General features: G+C 28.2%; 1 protein-coding gene across 2 annotated transcripts in view; it reads left to right on the top strand.

The window, feature by feature from the left end:
- The window catches only part of LOC129960216 (coatomer subunit beta'-like), a 57073-nt gene extending 35252 nt beyond the window's left edge, over positions 1 to 21821 (top strand). Inside the window, exons 11-22 of one of the 2 annotated variants that reach the window (XM_056073457.1) lie at positions 241 to 347; positions 3149 to 3292; positions 4353 to 4483; positions 6420 to 6627; positions 7630 to 7740; positions 9439 to 9653; positions 9871 to 9963; positions 11696 to 11873; positions 15270 to 15380; positions 17857 to 18000; positions 18488 to 18580; positions 18662 to 21821. In XM_056073457.1, the coding sequence (XP_055929432.1) occupies positions 241 to 347; positions 3149 to 3292; positions 4353 to 4483; positions 6420 to 6627; positions 7630 to 7740; positions 9439 to 9653; positions 9871 to 9963; positions 11696 to 11873; positions 15270 to 15380; positions 17857 to 18000; positions 18488 to 18580; positions 18662 to 18700 (1574 nt within the window). In that variant the 3' untranslated portion in view covers positions 18701 to 21821. The remainder of the gene's footprint in view (positions 1 to 240; positions 348 to 3148; positions 3293 to 4352; positions 4484 to 6419; positions 6628 to 7629; positions 7741 to 9438; positions 9654 to 9870; positions 9964 to 11695; positions 11874 to 15269; positions 15381 to 17856; positions 18001 to 18487; positions 18581 to 18661) is intronic. The other variant, XM_056073458.1, reaches the window with a different exon arrangement.
- Positions 21822 to 23710: the final 1889 nt, after the last annotated feature.

Raw genomic sequence — 23710 nt, 5'->3', positions numbered from 1 at the left:
TCACTAATTGATAATGTAATTTCAAATATTAAAATAGTTTGCTTCTGTTAAGAAATCATTTGATTTTATAGAAATTTTTTAACTTTTCAGCATTAAGTATATTCTTTAAAGTAAAGATACGGATTTTATGAATTCTATTTTTTTTTTTTCTTTTTTTCAAATGCTTTGGTTTTGATTTTTTCATTTTATGCATACATAATTCATAGAGTTAAATTGATTATCAAATTTTTTCCTTTATAGCAATTTTTGGTGGTCATATGCTTGGTGTTAAATCAATAAGTGGTTTAGCTTTTTATGACTGGGAAACATTAGATTTAGTGCGAAGGATTGAAATTCAACCTAAAAATGTAAGTGTGCTTTTCAGTCTTACTTTTATAATCTTACTTTTTTGCAAATAATGTGTTTTTAGGTGGCAGTATTAAAACGAAATATAAATAAAAACTTTCCCTTTTGTTCATGTATAAAAAGTTTGTTAAAGAAATCGATAAGTTACACGTTGAAACATTAGGATATTGGTTGTTTGATAATGCTCTCAGAAGTATTATCTTCAAATTTGATTTGTTTCACGATCCCAAACCTCTCTAGTGATTGCCTGCCTTTATAATTCACTCTTTTCTGTGCCTTTTATTTTGTATTTCATCCCTTTTCTCCCTCGACGATGAGCGAGGGTATCTCCATGAGAAGTTTTTGCAATTGCTTGGTTTTTACTTCTTTTGAATAGCTAATGATTGCACCTGTTTAACTGGCATTGGGAATTTTTAGATGAATTATTTGTGGTCCTTGGAATTCCATTTCAGATAGTGGTGAGCCACCTAAATAGCTAGTCTGTTAAGAATTAAGGGAAAGAGTCACTTTCTTAGGCTTGGCATTCAGGCCCGTCACTGTCCTCATGTGTGATTTTTTGATACAGATTCTGTCTTATATCAAAATAAACGTAAAGACTGAAAATGTCCAGAATTACTAGCTATGCCAATTGTTGGCGGTAATATGGAGCATGAATTTCTGTTTTAATGCGCAAAAAATAGTCTTAAGAAAGACACTAGATTCTAATTAACCTTTCAAAGCAATTTTTCTTTCAGTCCTGAAAAATTTATTTTCACTGATTTAAAAGCCATTTTCATTTCATGAAGCAATACTGAGTATCGTGGGGAGAAGGGGGGGGGGGTAAATTCATTTGAAAACAGCTCTGGGGATGTATTATGGAGACCAAAAAGTGATGTCTTTTTAGTCAAATTCAAACAAATAAATTTTAAAAAGTTTTTATTTAATCGATAATGTAATCATCCTCTTATCATCAACCATTTGCCATTAAGTATGCAAATTTTCAATGCCGGATTGATAAAAATCATTTATATTTTAGCAAAATATCTAGAGATGTCATTTTGAATATCATCCAATTTTTTCCCCTCTCTTATAACGTGTTATAGCGTTCGGTAAATAGAAATACGTTGAGGCAATGTCGGGTAAGTATGAGGAATATGGCAGTACCTCCAATTCCAGTTCATTCACATTTTCCGCGGTATTCATACACAGTGTGGTCTTGCATTATCGTGTTGCAGAAAAAGCAGCTTTTCTGTTGGCGGTCACTGGACACTTTTTAATTAAAGATTGATTTAGTCTATCCATTTGTCCAGGTTTCAGCGCTTCAAATTGAGCGATTCCGCGAATACTTCACCAAACACACAAAAGTGCCTTTTAAGGATGTAACCTGGTTTAACGGTACTTCGTGGCGGTTCATTCAAAGCGGTCCTCTTTACATTTGGGACTATCATAGGAGCAACTGCTTTCCATCTAGTGATCAAAAAACACTTTTCTACTATGCCGGTGAGGCAATAAGTTGCGTGTGGTTAGCTTTGTTTTCTTTGGACAGATTATGCGGAACCTTCCATAAAATAGAGTAAGAGTGTCTGACACGGATTTGCTTCCATTTTCTAACCTTTACACATCATTTTCTAAAGTTATTCATCTTCCTGATCCGTAAGAGTCATAAAAATAAAAATGATCAGATATGAAAGTACATTTACGAATGTCTTATGCACTTGAATAAACATCTCAAATGTTTTTGGTAACAACTTGCGCTATTATCCTTTTGAAACTCAAAAATCATACTATGCTGGATATGTACCTCTTTTGATATTTGAACTTGCCATTTAACTCAAAACTAAAAGAAAAGAAAGAAAGAAATTAATTATTTGCAAGTAAACAAGTCACTTTTACCTTAAAATGTCTTTGAAACGCACAGTGAGTTGATAAATGGTAAATAAATATTGACATGCGAAAAATGGTATTACTTTCCTATTCTTAAGAGAAGTTGAATCTTACAATCAATCTCAATAAACGGTCAAATTTAAAACCTTGTAGAATGTTCTCGTTTCCGTATAGCTAAGTGCATCTTTGCATCAAAAGCTACCTTATATGATAAATAATTAATGTTCCAATAAAAGGTATTTCTGTATTGAAAATCAGAAAAGGAATCTTGCATGACACATTTCTGTGTGGAAGGAATAAACATGAACTTGGGTAGAATTTTATCACAAATCTTGTTTAACCTTTTAAAGGGCCATTTTTTTCTAGTTATTTTAGGCTTGAAATTAGAATAAGAAAAGGGATTCATTTAGCTTATTAGATAAATTTAATTTGATTAATTAATTAATTTGGTTAATTAATAATTAAGTACAAATCAAGACACATCATTTTGTGTGAGAAAAAGAACTGAAGTGTCTTAGTTTCTGTTTTACTAAAAAAATTTGTCAGAACTTATGCCAACCTACATAATTTCATACAAAGATTGATAAATTTGGTGGAAAGCATACTTCCCACGACCCTAGAAAGGGTTAAAGAAATTATTGTTTATTGTTAAATTTGTTAATTTTGAGTCGTCTTTGCAAAGAATTAATAGAAGAGAAGTAAAGAAAAGTAAATAAATGCAGTTTTATTATATGGGAAAATGGAAGTCAAAAAATAATATTTGACATCATCGGTAATATCAGGCAACGAATAAATTTTTTTGAAGTTTTGTTTAAATTATTAATAATTTAATAATAGAACTGCTTGTACAGTAGAAAAAAAGATCCTCACAATTAGCAAAATCTGTGTTTATTGATTTTTGGAATAAAATATTTAATTTAATTCTTATTTTTCCTTTAAGATATATTGGTCTGAAAGTGGAGAACTTGTCAGTATCGCAACTGATGAAACTTTCTACATCTTAAGATATAATTCTGAAGCTGTGATGAAAGTTAAACACTTCAAAACTCCAATACCAGAAGATGGAATAGAGCAAGCATTTGAAGTAAGTTAGATATAAATTAATAGTTCAGTTTTATTTAGATTTGAATTTGTAATTTCGAATGTTTTAAGTGGAAACGGAATAGAGTTATGATTGTTTTCTATAATTTTTAATTAAGATATACAGTCAACTCTAAATTGGAAGGGGGGGGGGACTTCATTTGTTAGTACAAGTCAAAGACAAGTATTGCATAGCTTCAAAAATACGATATTCAGTTTGAAGCATTTAGTATTAATAGAAGTATTTTTCTTCTGACTGAGTTATGTTAGACTTATCACATTCTTCTGCTCAGAGAAATTTTTCGACCGAAAAAAAAAAAAAATTATCTTGGAAAGTTTTAATTATTGTACTGTTATCACAAATGATGGGTCATTAATTAGTAAGAAAACGTGATTAAAAAATCCCTTCGATTTTTAAGCGTTGCAGAAATCAGTGTCAACAATCAATTTAGATGTAAAATGTCAAATCTGAAAGAATTTCTAATGTATGTGCTCTATGACTGTTAAAAACTGTTGTGAACTATAAGAAGAGATAAATCACTCTAATGCAATAGCATAATTGCATATTTTAGAAGTTATTACTACATGCTTTTAAAAGCAAGTGTAGTATGCATAACTATTAATAGAATTTCGCATTTATTATTCGAACTAATTGAAATAATACAAATTGACGATTTATTCGAATTTTCATGTTATGTAGCAGATCTTTTGATTTTTTAGTAGAATATCTTTTAAAAATTAATATCTTTTATTCAGTTCTATTGAAAAATTATATTGGCAGATCTTTTGATTTTTTAGTAGAATATCTTTTAAAAATTAATATCTTTTATTCAGTTCTATTGAAAAATTATATTGGCTGATATCTGCAAAATACACTAATGATATTAAAGAAAGAAAAACCTTGAAAATTCGCAAGAAACAAAAAAACCGTGTTTGCATATTACTTTATAATATTTAAATTTAATTAGATGCTTAGTTTTTTTGATTGTCAGTTTAGATTTTCAATATTTTCTTTAATTCTTTTGCAATTAGTGACAGATTGTAAATTGCTTAAATACTTTTAGGTTCTTGGAATGCATGTGGAAACTGTAAAAACTGGTCTTTGGGTCGGAGATTGTTTTATTTATACAAATACGTTGAACAGGTTAAATTACTATGTTGGTGGTGAAATTGTTACGATTGCACATCTAGATAGGTATGTTTAAAACTCTTGCATGTTTAATATTTGCAGATATTAATATACAAATTAATGTGTTAATACATATTTTTGTGTTAATAATGCAATTTAAAAATTTATTTCTTGATGCAATTTAAAAATTTATTTTTTGTTAAAATTATCCTTTTTTACTCAAGTCTTGTTGTATATATTTTTTATTACTAATAAGTAGAAATATTTTCCCATTCAACAAAGATTTAATGAAGAAATTTTTTATAGCTTCATAATTTAATAATATTTCTTTGAAACAAGTAAATTTCTGTTATTTCAAAAATTAATCTAGTTTTATTTTGAATAAATTAATATCATGAAGGAGGTAATTGTGGAATAGAAAAGTAATATTCCAGTATGTTAAAAAAATGAATTTAGGAAATATTTTTCATGTGTATTTATATTTTATCTGTCTGGTCCCTTTCTTCTAAGATAAAAGTTTTTAAATGGTTGAAATTAAAATGTTAATATTCCAAATATTGTCTGTTATGTACTTAGGTTTTGCATTTTTTTTTTTCAATTATTTCTAATAAGTTTTCTGTGCAATAAAGCAGAATGCTTAATGTTCGAAAATATTTCTCATATATTTTATTTGCTGTACCAAGATCTGAAGGGTTTTTTTTTTTTTTTTCCTCTGGATATTTTTCGTATCTTGAAAACTGAGAAGAAAAATATTTATATTTTTTCATCGCAAATAATTGCTTAGTTCTGTTTTCTTAAATTCAATAAGATGAGGAAGAAAAAATGTCTTGATAAAAATTTTACACAGGATAAATAAATTTAATTATAACAGAGTGTCAAGTAGTTAATATGGTTGCCTTCTTCAGCTTTGTGAATTTGAAATTTTTCTATAAAATAATTTTTTATTTAGGTAAATTAGAACAAATATAGGGAGGAGAGTTCTTGCCTCTGTAGGTCTTTCTGAAAGCGAATTTGTAATTTAGTTTGGAATAATTTCAATTATGACATTGATCCTACCTGTTTAATTCTTTAGCTAAAATAAGGTATTGCCAGTTTTGTTATGCTTTAATTCCAGTTAAATAATTTTGAAGTTTAAAATTCTGTCAAATAATATTTCATTCAAAATGAGATTATTGAAATATGAAAAGAGTTCTTAAAGTGTTTCTTCTCACTTCTATAACACTTATAAAATTTTCAGTATTTTCCTTTTAGTACTGAATAAATACGTGAAGGCACTATTCGACTGTAATACTGAAATGAGTTATTGTTTTCTCTTGTGTTCCTTAATCCCATTTTTAGAAATATATCTTACTTGTCAATTAAGAAGTCTTGAACTAATTTCAAAAAACACTAATAGTTTCATTACTAGAGAGGCAAATATATGGCCATCCTGCTTACCCTTCTGATTCAGTCTGTAAAATGATGAGTACATCCCAATTCTAATGCACTGAGCGAAATTTCGATTATCTTGAGTTCTGACAGCACACTTAATTTTGATTTGAAATTAGCTTGCATAAATATTTTGACCAATAACCTTATCTCACCTTAGTAGGTGAGATAAAGAGGCATTATAGAGATGGATTATTATAAAAAATAATAAATAAAATATAAAGTCTTGTTTTATTAAAAATTTTTTCCATAATAATTTTGTATTTTTTGTTCTATAAAAAAAGAAACTTACTTTATTTGTTTTGATTAAACCAGTTATTAGTTATCTAATTTGAATATGCATTTCATTTCTATTGATAGAATTATTTTACATATATTTATTTTAACGAGTTTCTTCACTTATTTTTTTCTGTATATATTATATAAATCTTTAAAATTAGTACAATATGTTTTTTTGTTATTCTCTGTTGGCTTTTTTATTCTTATTCTAGACATGATAATGTGTCGTTACTCTATTCTTCAAAAGTTACTATTTTATGTAGTTATTGATAATGTGATTTATTTTTTACTGTAGAGTTATGTATCTTTTGGGGTATATTCCAAAAGATAGTCGATTATACCTTGGTGATAAGGAATTAAATATCGTGTCATATTCTCTTTTGTTGTCTGTTTTGGAATATCAAACTGCTGTTATGAGAGGAGATTTTGAAACTGCTCACAGTGTATTGCCATCTGTTCCTTGGGAGCAGCGCACTAGAGTGGCTCATTTCTTAGAAAAACAGGCAAGTATTATATTTGTAACAAAGCAGTGAATATATCATAACATATATTATACAAAGATCAGCGAATCAGTTATGCTGTTATGCATATATAAATACATGACATTACTGGAGGAACATTGTTATACCTAAAAAAAGAAAATACTATTTTATATTAAACCACCCATTTCGCTCAGCTAAGGTCTGCAGGCATTCGGGGCTAAGTCAGTGTTCCAACTTCGGTGCCCCGGGTCCACGGAACTATGGAAGCTGCTCACTTCCCTTTATCATGATTTTGGTTTCATGGAGGTGGTATAGCGCAGCTATAACACCTGGGATTAGAAACAACAACAACATATTAAACCACAGAGTTTAAGCCTTGAATGATATTTGTGCAAACGGTGCCACGTATCTGATTCGATATTTGCCGCTAGAGCTCTCAGATATCATTGTTATTTGGAGTTGTTTCATTGTCTTAAACTATACAGTAGTTTTTTTAACCTCGGAAAATTTTCTTACTTGCGATTGTGTTCTTTTAGTTATAACCGTAGTATGATACAGTTAAAAGAGAATCATATAAAAAGTTCAAAAAAAAATCGTGAAGAACTTATGATTAAAAGAGCTTATAAGAATTATTGTAATGTTGTTTTCTTGTTGAGGATATCTGCGTTGCTAGGAGAGTTATTCAATTTCCCCCCTTTCCTTGATAAATTTCATTAACGTTTAAATTAAAAAGTTTAAAATTGTCTGGATTCTTTTTTTTTTTTTTTTTTGCAATATTATGTAAAGCCATATCATTTTTGGTGAAATCATAAATAAACTTGAATGAGAAACAATCCGTGTTCCGCATTATCTTTGATAATAACATATTTTCTCTTTTATGTTTTTTGTTAATTTTTTTTGGTATAATCATAAATTTTGGTAAATTTTATGGTTGGGAAATATGAATTGAGGAGTGTTTTGAATAATGAATACTACATAGTTAATATAATTGCTACATATACTTTTATTTTTTATCCTATTTAGGGTTTCAAATCGCAAGCTTTAGTGGTATCTACTGACGCAGATCATAAATTTGAGCTTGCCCTCCAGTTGGGTGATCTTAGCATTGCATATGATCTTGCAAAAGATGCTATGGTAGGAATATTTTCTTAATTTCAAGAGATTATTTATTTTAAAGTTAAAATTGTTATTAACGTATTAGAACTGACTTTTCACTTATGATTTTTAAAAATCTATCATTCTCTTGTTGCAGCAGAGCTATTTCTACTTTCATTTTTGTTTTCTGTTGTGTTTTATACTAACCATTCACACATTTAGTTTTAATTGAACCATATATCAATGAAATGTAAAATTCCGAAGTTGTTTAAAATAGTTTGTTTTATTATAAATAATATTGAATTAATCTTTATCCAATGGTATAGTTTTCACCTGAAATTTTTCGAAAAATATAGATGTTTTATTTGTAATGTATAATATGTATTTTTAATGTAAAGCATAAATGAAATGAAATATTATGTTGAGAGATAAGGTATTTACAAATGCCTACTATAAGCGAAGTAAACCTATTTTTAATATGAATTTTGATTGAAGTGATGCCTTGATTTTTGGCATTGATGAGTTAAGAACTTAAATTTTAGGGAATATTTAATCTGATCGTATAATGGAATTTAATTATCACTAAAGAACTTTATTTTTTTTTTCTACTCATGAAATCCTTTACACCAAAGCTCAAAACTACTCTCCTACGACTGTATTAGTACACCAATGAGCACAGGCACACAAAGAAATATTAGTGTTTACTACATATTAAAAGGTAACTTGGTTAAATAATAGGGAAAAATATTATAGGTATCTGCATGTCAAGATTCGGCCCAACCTATAATTAAAATTTTAAAATTTATATATATATTCCCAATCAGTTTGCATACACATAAAGAACTTATTTAACAATGCATGCTGAGCTAAATCACCATCTCGACGGTGATGTAACATTTATCTCACTGGACAAAATTAAACGTCTAATTACTGTGCCTCACACTAATAAAATAGCATCACATGACCTAATACATAATCTCCAATTAATTTCCTAATTTAGTAGCATTCCACAGAATTTAATACCTTAGTCCTTGTAAGCTAACTTAATCACTGTTTACAAATTACATAGATTCTTCTGGAAGGGATCTCGAAATCGTATCATTTCTTCGAGATTGAAAACACTGAAGAAAAGTAAGAAAAAAAATTACTTAACACTGTTGGTTTCATTTGACTCGCTGACATCTGCAGTCCATCCCGACTTTTCGCTTCTTTTGAATTTTAGAAGTGCTGTCCTGAAGCCTTTTAATAGGTTCTCCTAACGTGACATTGCCTGCTTGTTCTGGTTTCATTCATTTTGTAGTCAAAGTGGTGGTAATTCACGCTTTTCCCATCGATTCGTAGACCTCTGTACGCCCATTCAGCATGAGAAACTATTCCAGAATAGCCGGTAATGGAGATGAGATTTCTTCTCCTTGGATGACGCGTCGTCTCGTGTCTTCACCACTTAATTAAAAAAAGATATCTCTTTGACATTGCTTAAATAACCGGCATTGATGGTGTCATCAATCTTCTCTTTGATTGATCTGAAGGTCCAAACAACTACGGAATACACTTATAAGCAATTTCGATATTGCAATTTATAATTATTTCTAATTATAATTTCCAGTTAATCTCTTGATAATTTCTTCCCGGATTAATTATCAATTTATCTAAATTGTGAATGTAACAATTTATAGTTAAATGACCTGCGTTCGTTTCTTTCTGATAATATGTATGTTTTATCTTATTTTGTTATAGAATGAACAAAAATGGAAACAATTAGCTGAGCTAGCTTTGACAAAATGTGAGTTTAAGCTTGCTGAAGAATGTTTGCAACATGCCAAAGACTTCGGTGGACTATTACTTCTTGCTACTTCTTCAGGCAATGCTAATATAATAAAAAAGCTAGGGGAGAGCTCAGAAGCAGCTGGCATCAACAATGTAGCATTCATTTCATACTTTTTACTCGGAAAGTAAGATTTTATAGCTTATTTTCTTTCAATTGTTGCACGTTTGATTTTATGAATTAATTTTTAGTTTTGTTGATATTTAAATTGAACTGCATGAGATATTAGATGTAAAAGCTTTTTTTTTTTTACCCCTTTTTGATCAGTTTTCAGAGTACATAAAATATTTTAGTTTACAATGAAATGTGAATTTGGTTTCAAGATGATATTTCTCTGTTTTCAGAAAGGAAAAAGCACTAAACATGCTGGTGCAGACTGGGCGCTTACCAGAAGCAGCATTTTTTGCTCGTACATATTTACCTAGTCAAGTTTCCAGGTAAATTCGTTGTCATAAAATGCATTATTGTAATTTTGTACATAAATAAATTTGCGACTCCTCAATGCGTTTATCGCTTTGAACGAAGCTCATTTTTAATTTTATCAAGGCTGGATTATCAAATAGGTCACTGCTTAAGGGTCATGCGATTTGGGGGGCTCACGTTACTTTGAAATTTTTTCAGGGTAATCTAATTTTGTGCTTTCATCTGATTTACCAGGAACATGTGCTCGAACTTATTCAAATTTAAATCAAGCACCATTTAAATTTCAGTACATTATTCTTAGATATTTTTTTTATTTTATAATTCACCTACATATCAGTATAGTTCAATTTTTTTCGCTGTTAGCTGCTAACTTATTTGTCAATAGTTTCGACAAACTTTGTATTAGAATATTTTGATAATGCTAATTAGAATCGAGCTACCTCCGCCATGTTACTGCGTCTTGGATAATGTAAAAATTGAGCTACCGCGACAGCATGGTCTTGCACTAAAGTAAATACAAAATGACCCTCATTATAAAGCAGCCCATACGCCCCTCCCCGCCATGAAAGGAGTACTACTCGCCATCAGTCGTATTCCTATTATTTCGCAACCCCTTACGAAACCGGCCATTTAAACGAATAAAAATGATAATAAACGGTGCTTCGTTTAATAAGTCTAATGTAAAATATAAGATAATTTGCTCAGAATCTGTGTTCTTGCCGTGAGTAAATCAGCTTGAAGCATATAATATAATAAATATGAGAAATTTTGTAATGCATAAAACGTATATAATGTGATCTCCTTTTTTAAAAAAAATATTTAATTTTGTACGAATCTTTGTGTATTTTTCTCGGAATTGTTTTTGTCATTCTTCATTTCCTTCAAATGAACTCAAAATTCTAGGATACATATGCTTTTAGCTAACGTTTTTTTAATGCCAAAGTGATTTAAGATAATAAGGGGGCTGGGTCCATTCAGCATATATTCTTTTCATTATGCAATACATTTTCATTGGTGGTTGAACAAATTTTTAGAATGACCCCCCATTTTTGAGTTAAAATTAAGCCTTTAACTACACATTTACTTAAAACGACTTTTATATTTGAAATGCATTTAATTTTTTGAACGTGTGAAGGCTTTTGCGTAAGAATTCCTTTATTTCTTATTCAGAATATATACTGCTGCATGATATTGAGATAAGCTTATTAGAATTTTTTAAAAAATAACATAAATTCAAACAAATACGGAACGTTCCGATACGTCAAATGTACCCAAAGGGTTAATCGGGAATGTGACAAGCTAAGTGTGCTTATATTCTGCTGTCAAATGCTTTTTGTGTGATTGTCTTTGAAATACTTCTATTTCTCTCTTTAATGTTATTGCCTATTGCTTTCATTGTTTATAAAATGTTTTTTTTCTGTTATTTGATGTCCTGAATTTATCCTATATTTTAATTAGCTTTAGAAAATTTGATTGTCAAAAGTAAATGGTTTCTTCTCATAATATGAATAATTCTGCTAAATTTCATTAAAAAAAATATTGGTATTTTCTCTGGTATTAAATTGGCTTTAAAAGTTACTACAAATGCTATACAAACCTTTCTTGCTCATGTTAATTTCGCCAAAAAATTTTTTAGCAGACAAAAATTTAAAAACAAATGTCTTTAGCAAATTTGAGGACATTGTCTTTAGTTTATTAAAGTTGTTTTACCTTTTATATATTTTTCTCCATTTTATATTTCTATAGAATTGTGAAATTATGGAAAGAAAATTTGAAAAAAGTTAATGAGAAAGCATCTCTTGCTTTGGCTGATCCAGAAGACTATGAAAACCTATTTCCAGGATTAAATTCAGCCATAAAAGCAGAACAATTTATGGAACAAAATCAAATTTGTCAACCAGCTTCTAGCTACTTACATGTAACAGTGAGTCATAGTTTAATGTCTCTTTAATTTAGTTTGTATTTTTACTGTTGTCTTTTATAAAGCAGAGAATTAAAGGTTCATGGAGATACTTTCTCGAAAAAGTATATATTTGAAAAAAATTTCGATCATTTTTGAACGTTTTTAATTACATTTATCCATATACTCTATGATAAAGTTGAAGTATATTTCTGTGGGATGGGAAGCAGATGGGAAATTGTTATGTCATTTTCCCCAAGAAATTGAATTTTCACACTACATTTAATTAGCTGCTACATTAATTTAGCTGGAGTTTCGTCCGTTAACATTTAGATGGTAAAATGTCGTGTGGCAATGGTAAAGCTTTTGATATGTAAAACAACATAGCTATTTTTCATGATATTTTAAGATTCTACAGTCATGAATGATAACTGAAGTGTTGATGTCCTATAAAGTTTTTAAGAAGTGACTTAAAGCATTTTTCCATCTGAACTGAGATTTAGTGGTTGTCAAATCATTAAAAATAGACGGGTTTTGTAAACTGCAAAATTAAACAGAAAATTTTCACCATGATTTCTTTTTGAGTTAATTTTACTGGCTACACTGTGAAGAGAGAACTGTTCATCCAGTTGGAAAGACAGAGCAGTTAGCGCTTCTCTATGTATTATTCTATTATTAACGCTTCTCTCTGTACAAAGCAGGTGTAACACATGCCGTACCTTTATTCCGAACCCTTTGACTTTCTCATATGTTTAAGCAGTATAATACTTTGTTTCCGTTTTCTTTTATAAGAATATGTCTACCAGACATATTTTTAAAGAGAGGGATAGAGGCAGCAGAGTTTCGAATGCCATGGTAAAGTTATGCAATCTAAAATACTTTATACCTTATACCTACTCTATATGCCACATTTTTGCTTCACAGAATAAGGAAGAAAACCTTTTATTCATTTTCGATAGATTGAAACAAAATTTGATATCGATCAACAACTCTGATTATTAGGACACATACAATATTTTATTTATCTAAGTCTGCATTTTTCAATTATAATGCTCACAAACTCGCTTATATGCAGAATGGCAGACAGTCAACCCGGTGACTGATTGGGTCCAAAATTTGATGAATGCCTGGAATTTTGACAATAAAATTGTATATAAAATTTTATGCATCTGGCTTTTCATTTGTTTTAGCTTTTGTGCTCATTTGCGCAATTATGGACAGTAATAATTTTTTCCCCCAAATTTGATAAAAATGTACAAATTTAGTGTAAAAACATATACCAAATTTTGCATGTCGTTTTGAATTATCGATAGACGGACAAAAATGTTTTTTGTGTACATGTAGAGGTCAAAATTTAAAGGTCGATTTTTTTAAAAAATTTTTTTTACACGTTTACAGTACTTTTTGTTTGATTGCTCCACGTATGAGAAAATTGAAGAAAAAAAAAGGCACTAATGATTGAAACAGTAAATAAAAAATGAAGATAGATTAAAAAAAAAACTTTGGTATATTATGAAACATAATTCAGTGCTAAGCAAAATGTTTTTTGAAAGTATTTTACTGATTCTGAGTGCTGGATATATTACACTTTATCGTTAAGTTGATCTAAAAAATGTCCTTTTAATCTTTTTTCGTGAGTCTTAATATTCTTTGATATTATAACGATTCCTGAAACCTTTGTCCATTGCTTCTCGGTTTTGGAATCTAATGCACCTGAAATCTGTCGAACCTTTCTATAATTATCAGATTCCGTTTCTTCATTCAGACTATTAAGTTGAAAGTTCAGAGAAAAAAACTTGAGAAAATTCTTTTCCCTTTATTTATTCAAATATTTTCACTTTTCTTACTAACTCTTTTAATATTTTTACGTTTGTACTTATCTAGTTTCTGCTCTTTTATCCTCTGTAAAAATATACAAGATAGGTTTTTTAATTTTAATTCTTTTCCTTATTGTATCTACCAGCCAATTGTCCATTTTGTTTACTTCGATAAGAAATTGATAAGATGGATAAATTTCTGGGATTGCAAAGCAAATAAGCCGACCAGCTAGAAAATCATATATTTTTTTCTGTGAGCAGGATAGTAGCAATTTATAATTAATTCTGAATCAGGAAATGATTTAAATAAAAAACTATTTCTATATTACTCCATGTAAATATTCTTTAACTGAGTTTTTCTCAATTTCTATTTGCATAGATTATTTTTATTCGGATTTTACTAACGTATGTAACATTTCTAGATTTTATACATTTTAAGAAGCATCCTTTATTTAATAAATAATAATTTTTCCTTAAACTGTCGATATTTGTTATTTATTCAAATTCAAAACTATTTTTTCCAAGAAAATGGAATTCATCTGACTATTCAAGGGAAAATTCTTCATTTTTATAATGAATTGCTTTTGATTTTATAAAGCACATGCTAATATACACAGATGTACAATTCATTTACCAGGACGTTTTTATAAATTCCGACAAAATGAATTTACTGCCAAACGTTAAAAGGAAATCATGGCTACTTTAAGGCTTAATCGCCGTGAAAATTCATTCCTTTGTCATATCGATGGGTGGATTTCCTATTCCCTCTTCTAAGAACGTTGTCGCCATTGATGTGAGATAGACCTTAATGTTCCTTAGCTTCCCATTAGTACGGATTTTTTTTTCAGGGGAGCCACATTCTCCATGCCATAAGTCATATTATCCATGAAGTGAAACAAGGGCGCAAAATTGTTCAATGTGATCAAGTTTTTCAAAACAAACGGATAGTACAATTTAGTCGAATAGCATTCCAAAATTGGGACTTTGGAGGATTAATATTTAAACATTGTTTTTCCATACTGTTTCCTCAAAAGAAAATTCAAAGACCTAGGTTTATGAGAAGCTTCAAAGGAACGTTAAGACCTAAATCAAATGACTGGAAATATTCTTCGAAGAGAAAATCGAAAACCTGACCCACCAATATGAAAAATGCCTGAACCTTGAAGACGATTATATCAAAAAGTAACCATGTTTACAGTAATTCTTGTTAATAAATTTATTTAGTTCTCTGCACTTGAAATTTTTTCCCGGGGGGGGGGGTTAGCATCCGAGCTTGAAAAAATTAGCTAGCTAAGCTGCTACTTATACTGTTGTTGAATAAAGTAAGCATTTATTATTAATGATTACGAAGAAAATGTGCAAAATCAAATTAGATGCTAAATATAACTGATGATAAAATATAATATATATGAACAAATGTGATAGAATTGGTATTTTTGAGGGAGAGGTTATTATTTTAATTACAAGGGTTTCTTAAATTCTCATATTCTAAATTTAATTTTTTGTTGTTTTTTTAAAATCTTTAACATGTATCATTTAATCCTCTATATATTTAGAATTTTTATTTTGTGGCATTTTTATTTTTGTTTCTCTTTATATATAGTCAAATTATGAAAAGGACCCCATTAAAGATATGTTGGAAGCTGAAGCTAGGGGAAAATTTGTTTATGTTCCTAACAATGATATGACAGGAAGTCAAAATTCTTTATCAGAAGTATGCAATATTTATTATGGATCTGAATTTGATACTTTGTTTTAGATAAATAGTGGTTACTTTATCCAAAGCTTATATTTATTGTGCCTTCTTTTTAAGTAGTAAGAGTCTGTTCATTCCTGTTTTCGAAGAAGTTTCAGATCGTTTGGGAATATCCTACTTGTTTGGGAACTAAAGAATTTTTATACTTCATTGTTGCTCAAAATTAATAACACTAATATTAGATAGAACGTACGCCAAATTATTGGAAAATTTCCTAATGGTCTTAACTCATGAATGCAGTACAAATTTACAATTTATTGATAATATTGAAATTTTGTTCAGGTTTAATGAGCACACTGTGCATATACACTGGGGAACAAACATAAAATGTGAATATTCGTAAGCAAAAGTAAATTGTGAGTGACTGAAAGAAATTGACCTAGTAGCCATGTAAGGAAAAAAGATGTTATTTATTGATTATTGAATATGAAAGTATTTTGAACCATGTGACAGGCGTGAAAGTCAAACAAAAGGGTAAAAAATAAAGTATGGAATTTGAAGGAAATCATTGTCCATGTATTATGTGTATGATTAGTTTTTTTCTCTTGTTAGAGCAAATGATATTCAAAAAAACACATGTGGAGATTTTACCTCTGACAGAAGTGTAGGTATATTAGAAGAGTGCCGTTCTGTCAGAGATGTTTCTGATAAATTTAGAATTACCAACATTTTACAAAATGGCCTTGAAAAAAATGTTATAGGTTTGGGACAGTTATTAGAAATTATAATTCAGATCAGTCAACTCAAACAACTGTAAATGAAGGCCGTTATGTACAAATAGCTGTCTATTTTTTCCTTGTTTGATGTTATATTTATACTTGTATTAAACATAAAACTAATACAAATTATTTTTTTCTTACAAAATATTGTTGTTCTTTAATGTATGGATGCCATCATTAAATGAAGAAAACCTTTTTATTGTATTAATTTTCAAAGTCCAAAAAGAATTTTCGAGTCATAAAACAGCGGCAACTAGAAATCTACTCATTTGTGTGAAAACCGATTAAAGAGATCTTAACGCCTTTTATTGTACAATTATACTCCAAATATTTCACTTCATTTATAAGAAAATGTTGAATAAATATATAAATAGACTAAAATTGTGATCACTTATCTTTTTTTATATGTGCGACAGTTGCATTATCAAAGGTTCTTTTTTAAGGCAATGCTTGTTTTGGTTTCAAATAATGATTTTTTTAAATTTAATTTACTTTAGAAGTTAAACTCCCCCCTTTAAATTTGAATTTCATTTATCTGAAATAAAAAGATGCCTAAGAGATGTCATCGAAAATATCTTATTTATTGGTTCTGTTGAAAAGGAGTTTTGAAATTTGATTAGTACCTTCTGACTTGTTTCTGAAAAAAAAAAAAAAAATTACTTGTTTTATTTTGCTAGGTAGCCTCTTGGTTTGTAATAGTACTGTACCTTAATGAGATAAACATCACCATAGAAAATTTCTATCTGGTTACTTTTCTAGAGAATAATACATTAGTTTTGCCACTTTTAATGCTTCCATTCAACTTCAGTGGGATAATGTTTGAATTTCCAGATATTTTATTTGCTTTATAGGCTATGATGAATCAACAAAACTCTAAACTTACTAATATCTGTTCATAAAAATAAGATAGATACCTTCTAACTTTTAATTTTTTTTTTTTTTTTCTTCCATGGTCTCATGAGGTATAAGCTTTGTAAAATGGAGATTTTTTATTCAGTTTATTAACAATTGTCCCACTTTGTGAATTAGAAAAGATTGATTTCCTATTCATTTCTATCCAATAGTGTTAAATAGTTTTTTTCGCTAAGGATATATTAGAATTTTATAAAAAAATTAAATGCGCGTTTATATATGTACCTTGAGAAGATTAAAAAAAATTCAGATTCAATTTTCGGGATATTGTTTATTTTATTTAGATTAAAAATATGCGTTTGTTTTACATTCATAGGGAAAAATATTTTTTATTGGGAAGAAATACTATAAGTAAGCACTATATGCTAATAAGGTATGTTACAAAGTATCCAAAATTATAGGGACGTTTAGTTGCTAATTAAATGCTCTTATAATTATATTTATTCTGAAATTTTATTATCGAATATATTTTTAAGAGTAATGAAATGAATCAACATTTATATTTTGAGGAAATATGCAATTAAGGAACCATAATTTGAATTCCTTACTGTTAGATATTTATCTTGATAGAATGCATACTTACAAATTGCCTCTTTTGAATCTTAATTTCATTATCTATAAATTATTTAATAACTAAATAAATTGATGTGTTGATGATAATTTGATTCTATAAATAAAAGTTATTTTTGATTTTGCAAGCCAGAACAACACTATAGAAAATATTCTTTAAGATTATACTTATAATTTAATAATTATTTGTTCTTGAATTACACTGAAAATTGACAAAGTTTCTTCTGGTACAGAGTGGTGCTGACATTAGTGGTTTTGTTGGTCAGTATGCTTCACCAAAAGTCCCAGAATGTGTTGAAAACGTCCCTGCTAAACAACTGGCGAATGAAAAAGTTGTAGTATGTGATAAGAATACAGACATACCTGTAGCAAAGCCTGTAAGTGTTTATCGTTATTTAAAAAAAGTATTCATATTTATTGTTAATATTTTTGGTTTACATGTCTTGTTATAATAATTTATGCATAAGATATAAATCAGTTTAAAGAAACATTTTATGTTTACTTCAAAGAAACAGCTTATTTTATCTTAAAATTAATAAGCTTACTTAAAATATAAGTTTTTGTTTCTCTTGCTTATCTTAGATATTCTTTCAGGCTTTTCATTGTAGTTTCTGAGTTTTTTCAAAGATTAATTTATAAGAATTATTATTTAAAGTTTATGAATACACTTCTCATAATTATGATATTTATTTTGAAATTTTATAATAGAATATATTTTCTAAAAATAATGAAATGAATTAGCAGCATTTATATTTTGACCTGTTATTTTCAAACAGTGCTCTACTTTCTAATTAAGAGCTATAATTTCCCATGCAGGGACTGTTTGAAATTAATATGATCAATAATACGGTAATTTTTTACTAGGTTCAACATGAAGCTGCAATATCTGATCTTAACATCGATGAGGAATTAGAGCTTGATATAAAAAATCTCATTTTGGATGAGAACATTGAAAATGTAAGTAAACTACTTCAATAATTATTTGAATGAACGTTTTCCCAGTTATGTCTAATTTTAAATATAACTTCTTATTTTTAGGATATATATTTTGAAGAAGATTTGTTGAGTGAAGACTGATATCACTACTACACCGAACTTCATTCTTGAGATTTTGGAAGAGACCATTTCTTTTTTTTAAAGAAAAAGCAGGTTAAATTGTGAATATTGTACATGATGTGATCTTCCTGGTCTTAATCCTGATTGTAGGCTGTTCTTAAAATCATCTCGAGTACTTTACAACATTTCTAAGTGAACTCATTTGGGAAATGAATATTTTATCCGCGGTTTTTCCATTCGTCATATTTTGTTTGTTGTCTAAACTTCTTTCAGTTTAATCACAACATTCACGCCAAGGTTGTCAATATAACGAGGAAGATTCCATTTGCTTGTTCATATATCATTACTTTAAATAAGTTGATGTCAATTAGAGATCTGTGATTATTTGTTTTGTAGAACTATTTGCATGTTTTAAAATTCATGCTTAAATAGTCCTGTTTCATGTTTTTGTAGTTTTGAACAGCTTGTTTCGTGTTTTAATAGTTCTTTTGTTGCAGTTTCCCCCTAATATCTTACTGTTATTTATACTGAAACACTTTAAAGTGTTAAAATATCTCATTTCCTTTATTTTTTGTTACTTTGGAGAATTCCTGTTTTCAAACTTTGCATAAATATCAAACATTTCATAAATATCAAAGAAATATTTATAATTTTAGAACATAAAAGATATAAATAAGACAATTATTTTAGCTGAAGCAAAATCTTAATTTTTATGGATTTTATTTTTTCTTGTATAAAAAATTACTGTTTCACACTATTTCTTTTTTGAAATGTTGCAAAGGGAAGAGAACAATAATCTAAGTTTGAATAAAAAAGAAATGTTCTTGAATTTATTTTAATTTCTAATTTTCTGAAGTGTGACTGTGTTAAAATTAAATGGGAGGAAAATATTGTTTAAGTTAACTTTAAGTTTGTTAAGCACCAACCAATAATTCTATAATTTTTTAGCAAGGGATAGTGTGAAAAATACACCCTCATATTATCGCTATTGGTACTCCCAAAAAAGTTATAATTAAAAAATGATTATCGAAACTCTTGTAGAAAATACAATAGAAAATTTGAAATGGTTTTTCTTACATCTCAGAATACCACCAGCCTTTGAATAATTATAAAACACTGTGTGTAATTTTAACCGTTTTCAAGATGTTTTATATTTTTTTTCCTTGTCGTTTTCTTGCAAGTTGTTTCTTTTTTTCATTAGATATACGAGACTGAGCAAGCATGACTTTTAATATTGAAAAAAAAATGAGAATTGGTATGAAGCTATTATTATTTTATTGCATAAGTTCAATTAAGTCTATTCAAGGTGGGTAAATTATTCCCAATCTTGGAAAGTTTTCCTTTAAAAAATTATTTTAGCTCCCATTTACAAATCTGATTATATTTTTCCCTTAAATACTTATTTATATTCCGTCTACTTAATTTTCATTTCTATGTCATTGATGTATAATTAAAATTACTTTTCTCTTTTCAAATATTTTTCACTTCAGTGGGGTTTTCATTGTTTATTAAGGTCAAATGCAAGTAATTTAGACATATACCATAGACATCATACTATAGGTGAGTGCTACCCTTTTTCTCCATGTATGGAATAAATCCTCATTGATCTTTTTCCCATCTCCAGATTATTCCAAGCAACTAAAGAAGCTTTACCTCAGTTTACCATATTGTTGGTTGTGCAAAACCAGATTGTCCCTACATAAATCCTTGCCAAAAGTTACAAAGAATTTGAGCACTTTAGCCTGAATGGCTAGAGGCCTAGAAATATTTTATAGAACCCATACGTTCAGAATTTTAAGCCAGACAGATTATCGGTAATTGTATTGCTAATTTTATATTGATGAGAATACCTACTTGTTTATTTAAAGTAATGAGCAAAATATTAATTCGGAGAGAATTCTGCTTTCCAAATTATTACTCTTCTACCTTAAAAGCGGCATAAGTTGAATCATGGTATTTGTATGATAAATTAATTTCTATAAGATCATTATTTCACTGAAAAAATTACACGTATTTGTTTAATTAATAATTTTTAAAACAGACAGTTTAATTTTTTTTAAAAGGCCTCCTTCATTTGAACAAACATTGTACTATTTTGTAATATTCAATTGTTCGTAATTTACTGAATGGTTAATTTTAATTGAGATTTCATTCATGCATAATTTTTGAGCAATGAAAAAAATTTACATTCTGGCATATTTATAATGTTTTTAAATAAATACCTGATTACTCTATCGGTTTTAAAATTGTGTGCATTTCTAACTGTTTATAATAATCTTTGCATAAAGTTAATTCTTAAAATGTTATTAATCTTCCAGTAATAAGATTGCATAATTGCTTTTACAGTTAAAGAAGAAAGAGAGGATTTTAAAAATGTTTTGCTTCATAATATTGCAATTAAAATACTTTAGTAAAAGCATAAACTTAATGCCAACAACAATGACAAATTGTATTCTAATGTGTTATCTGCATTAATTATATTTTGAAAAACCCTCAAAACTTGTATTAGTATGTGAAGGTATCTTTATGATTGAATTTCAATAGCTGTTGCTAATTGCTTCCATTTTTATGTTTTAATAACAAACTATTGATTGTTAAAACTGTCATTTTTAAATGATTTTAAAATATTTGTTATATAAAAAAAATGTTACTTTAATAGTCGAGTTTCAATTTCTTTTTTCATCTGGATTATCTAACATTCTTGGGAGAAAAATCAATGGCTGGCTATTATATAAGGAAACTTAAATGTAAACTTTTTAATCATGTGTGGTTTATTTTTGCCCTTTATTTACACTTTTAAAAATTCCTTTTTTAAAGTTCATCTTGTCCCTCTCAAAGTTATTAATCTTAATAAATCTCAATATTTTATCATTTCTAATCCCATTTTTTAAACTCTTATCCTGTTTTTCATAACTTTTTATTTTAATCTTTAATATGGTTTGTCAATTATCTCTCAGTATTGGAGATTCCTTACTCATCGATAATTTTATTTTCGTATGCGAGACTTTTGAAACTGCGGAAGTGTGATAATTTGGCTGAAGTAAACAATAGGCTGTTATAAATTTCAGAAATAATGATGAAGAAGAAAAGACCTTTGATGTATTCCCTTTGTAATGGAAATTAAAATTATTTTATACTTTTATTTTGAATTTTGTGCATAAATTATAAAAAAAATTAATAGGATTAGGTTGACAGCTATTGCCAAACTTTAGAAACTATACTGTCAGAGAAAATCGGACAGAATATTCTTCACATTTTTTAAAAATCGTTACATTTGAAACATATCATTATACAAATTAACTATTAAAAATTATTAAACCATTGTATTTCTAAATAAGGTTAAGATGGCAATACTAAAGGTGAGTGATTTCGATTAGACTTTTAAAAATGGGCCCTTTTCAGATAACTTTTATTTCCCTTTTATAAAATTAAATAGTAAGATTACATTATACAACGAATAAATGCAAATGCGTTCTTTTTTTCTTTCTTTCTAAAGTGAAATGTTGATAATGAAAAGTGATATAATTTTACATTAATTTTGCAAGATAGTCAACAGTTAATATAAACTCTCAATCAATAATGTACATAATGTATTATAATCTGAGCTTACTATTTACTGTAAATTGCATATTTAAAATTCAATTGTAATTTTAGTAAAGTTCTGTATTAATATTGTGTTCCACATATATATAGAAGTTACTTATCCATGTATTGTAATTTAAATCTGTGCGATAATGTTTCTTTATGCCCTTTCTTACATTTTTATGACCTTACCAATTCTGTTATAAAATATATGTAATTTCTAAACAACCGTATTTTTTTCTTTTCAAAAACAGATTTTATCTCATTTTCCCATGTGATTAACGTTACTTTTCATATTAATGAACAACAAAGCTATCTTTAAATGATATATTAAATGTAGTATTTTGTGACCTAAATTATTACAGTTACTTTAGAGTATATTTCCCTCATAGAGTTGGATTTTAGTATTGCTATCTTCTTAATTATTTAATCACCAACTAGATCTACATTTTGAAATTGCCATCTTATTAAGTAAATTTAAATACATTCAGATAAAGTAAAACTTCTTTAGCGCTCGAAAATGATTACTTGCGCCTACAAACTACTTTTGAATAATAGCACTTTCTAGCAAAAATCGACAGAGAATATCTGAACTATCTTCTTTTCGCAGGGGTTACTTATCGTATAATAAATTCAAAACATTCTGTTATACTAAAGATATGATCACCAAAATTCTATGTTTATGCAGGGTTCAATACCTATTTTGAATACAAATTCGAATTCTCCATGTTAAAATAGCTCTCATATATTGAAACTCTTCCGTTTCAAAGAAACGTAGGCTTAATTATTATTAAAAAAAAAAAAATCAACTTTCTTAATGTTAAATGTAGCCGTTTTTTCAGCATATCTCTAGATATAATCGATCGATTACAATTTTTGCTTTCTATTAAAATATTGCTTTAATAAAAACTGTGCATCTTTTCAACCTATGTCTTAAAATTAATTGAATAGAAACTCATAAAAATTTTGGTGCGACCGAAAAAGAATTCCAGCCGTTTCTGTTCAGTAGTTCCAAAGGTATGCAGGGAAATTCTAAAACATGTCGCAATTAAAAACTTGAAAGCCAGGAACAACAGATAATAATCACCCTTCCCTTTTGAAGTTTCTCCCTACCTGAACCATTTTTTTTAATAATTAAAGTAGCGTTTTTACATTCTAAACGAATGGTAATTATTTCGAAATATGTCTCGTTGAAGCGTGCTATTAGTTTTTATTCCTATTAAGTTTGATTAAGTAAAGATTCAAACAAATAAAATAATAAATCTATGAATAGATTAAATTCGATAATTAGAAATTAATATAGTGCCATCTCTAATAAATGTAAGACTGTATTAAGTCAATTTTTTAATTTATTAGTATTTCTGCTAAAAAACAATCGACTGTTAATGTCACATCAAAAATTTTTACAAACGATATTAATTTTCTGAGAGTGTACAATTTTTCATAACC

This window comes from Argiope bruennichi, chromosome X2 (genome assembly GCF_947563725.1).
Source record: "Argiope bruennichi chromosome X2, qqArgBrue1.1, whole genome shotgun sequence".
Classification (NCBI taxonomy): domain Eukaryota; kingdom Metazoa; phylum Arthropoda; class Arachnida; order Araneae; family Araneidae; genus Argiope; species Argiope bruennichi.
This window is presented reverse-complemented; position numbering and strand designations above follow the sequence as displayed.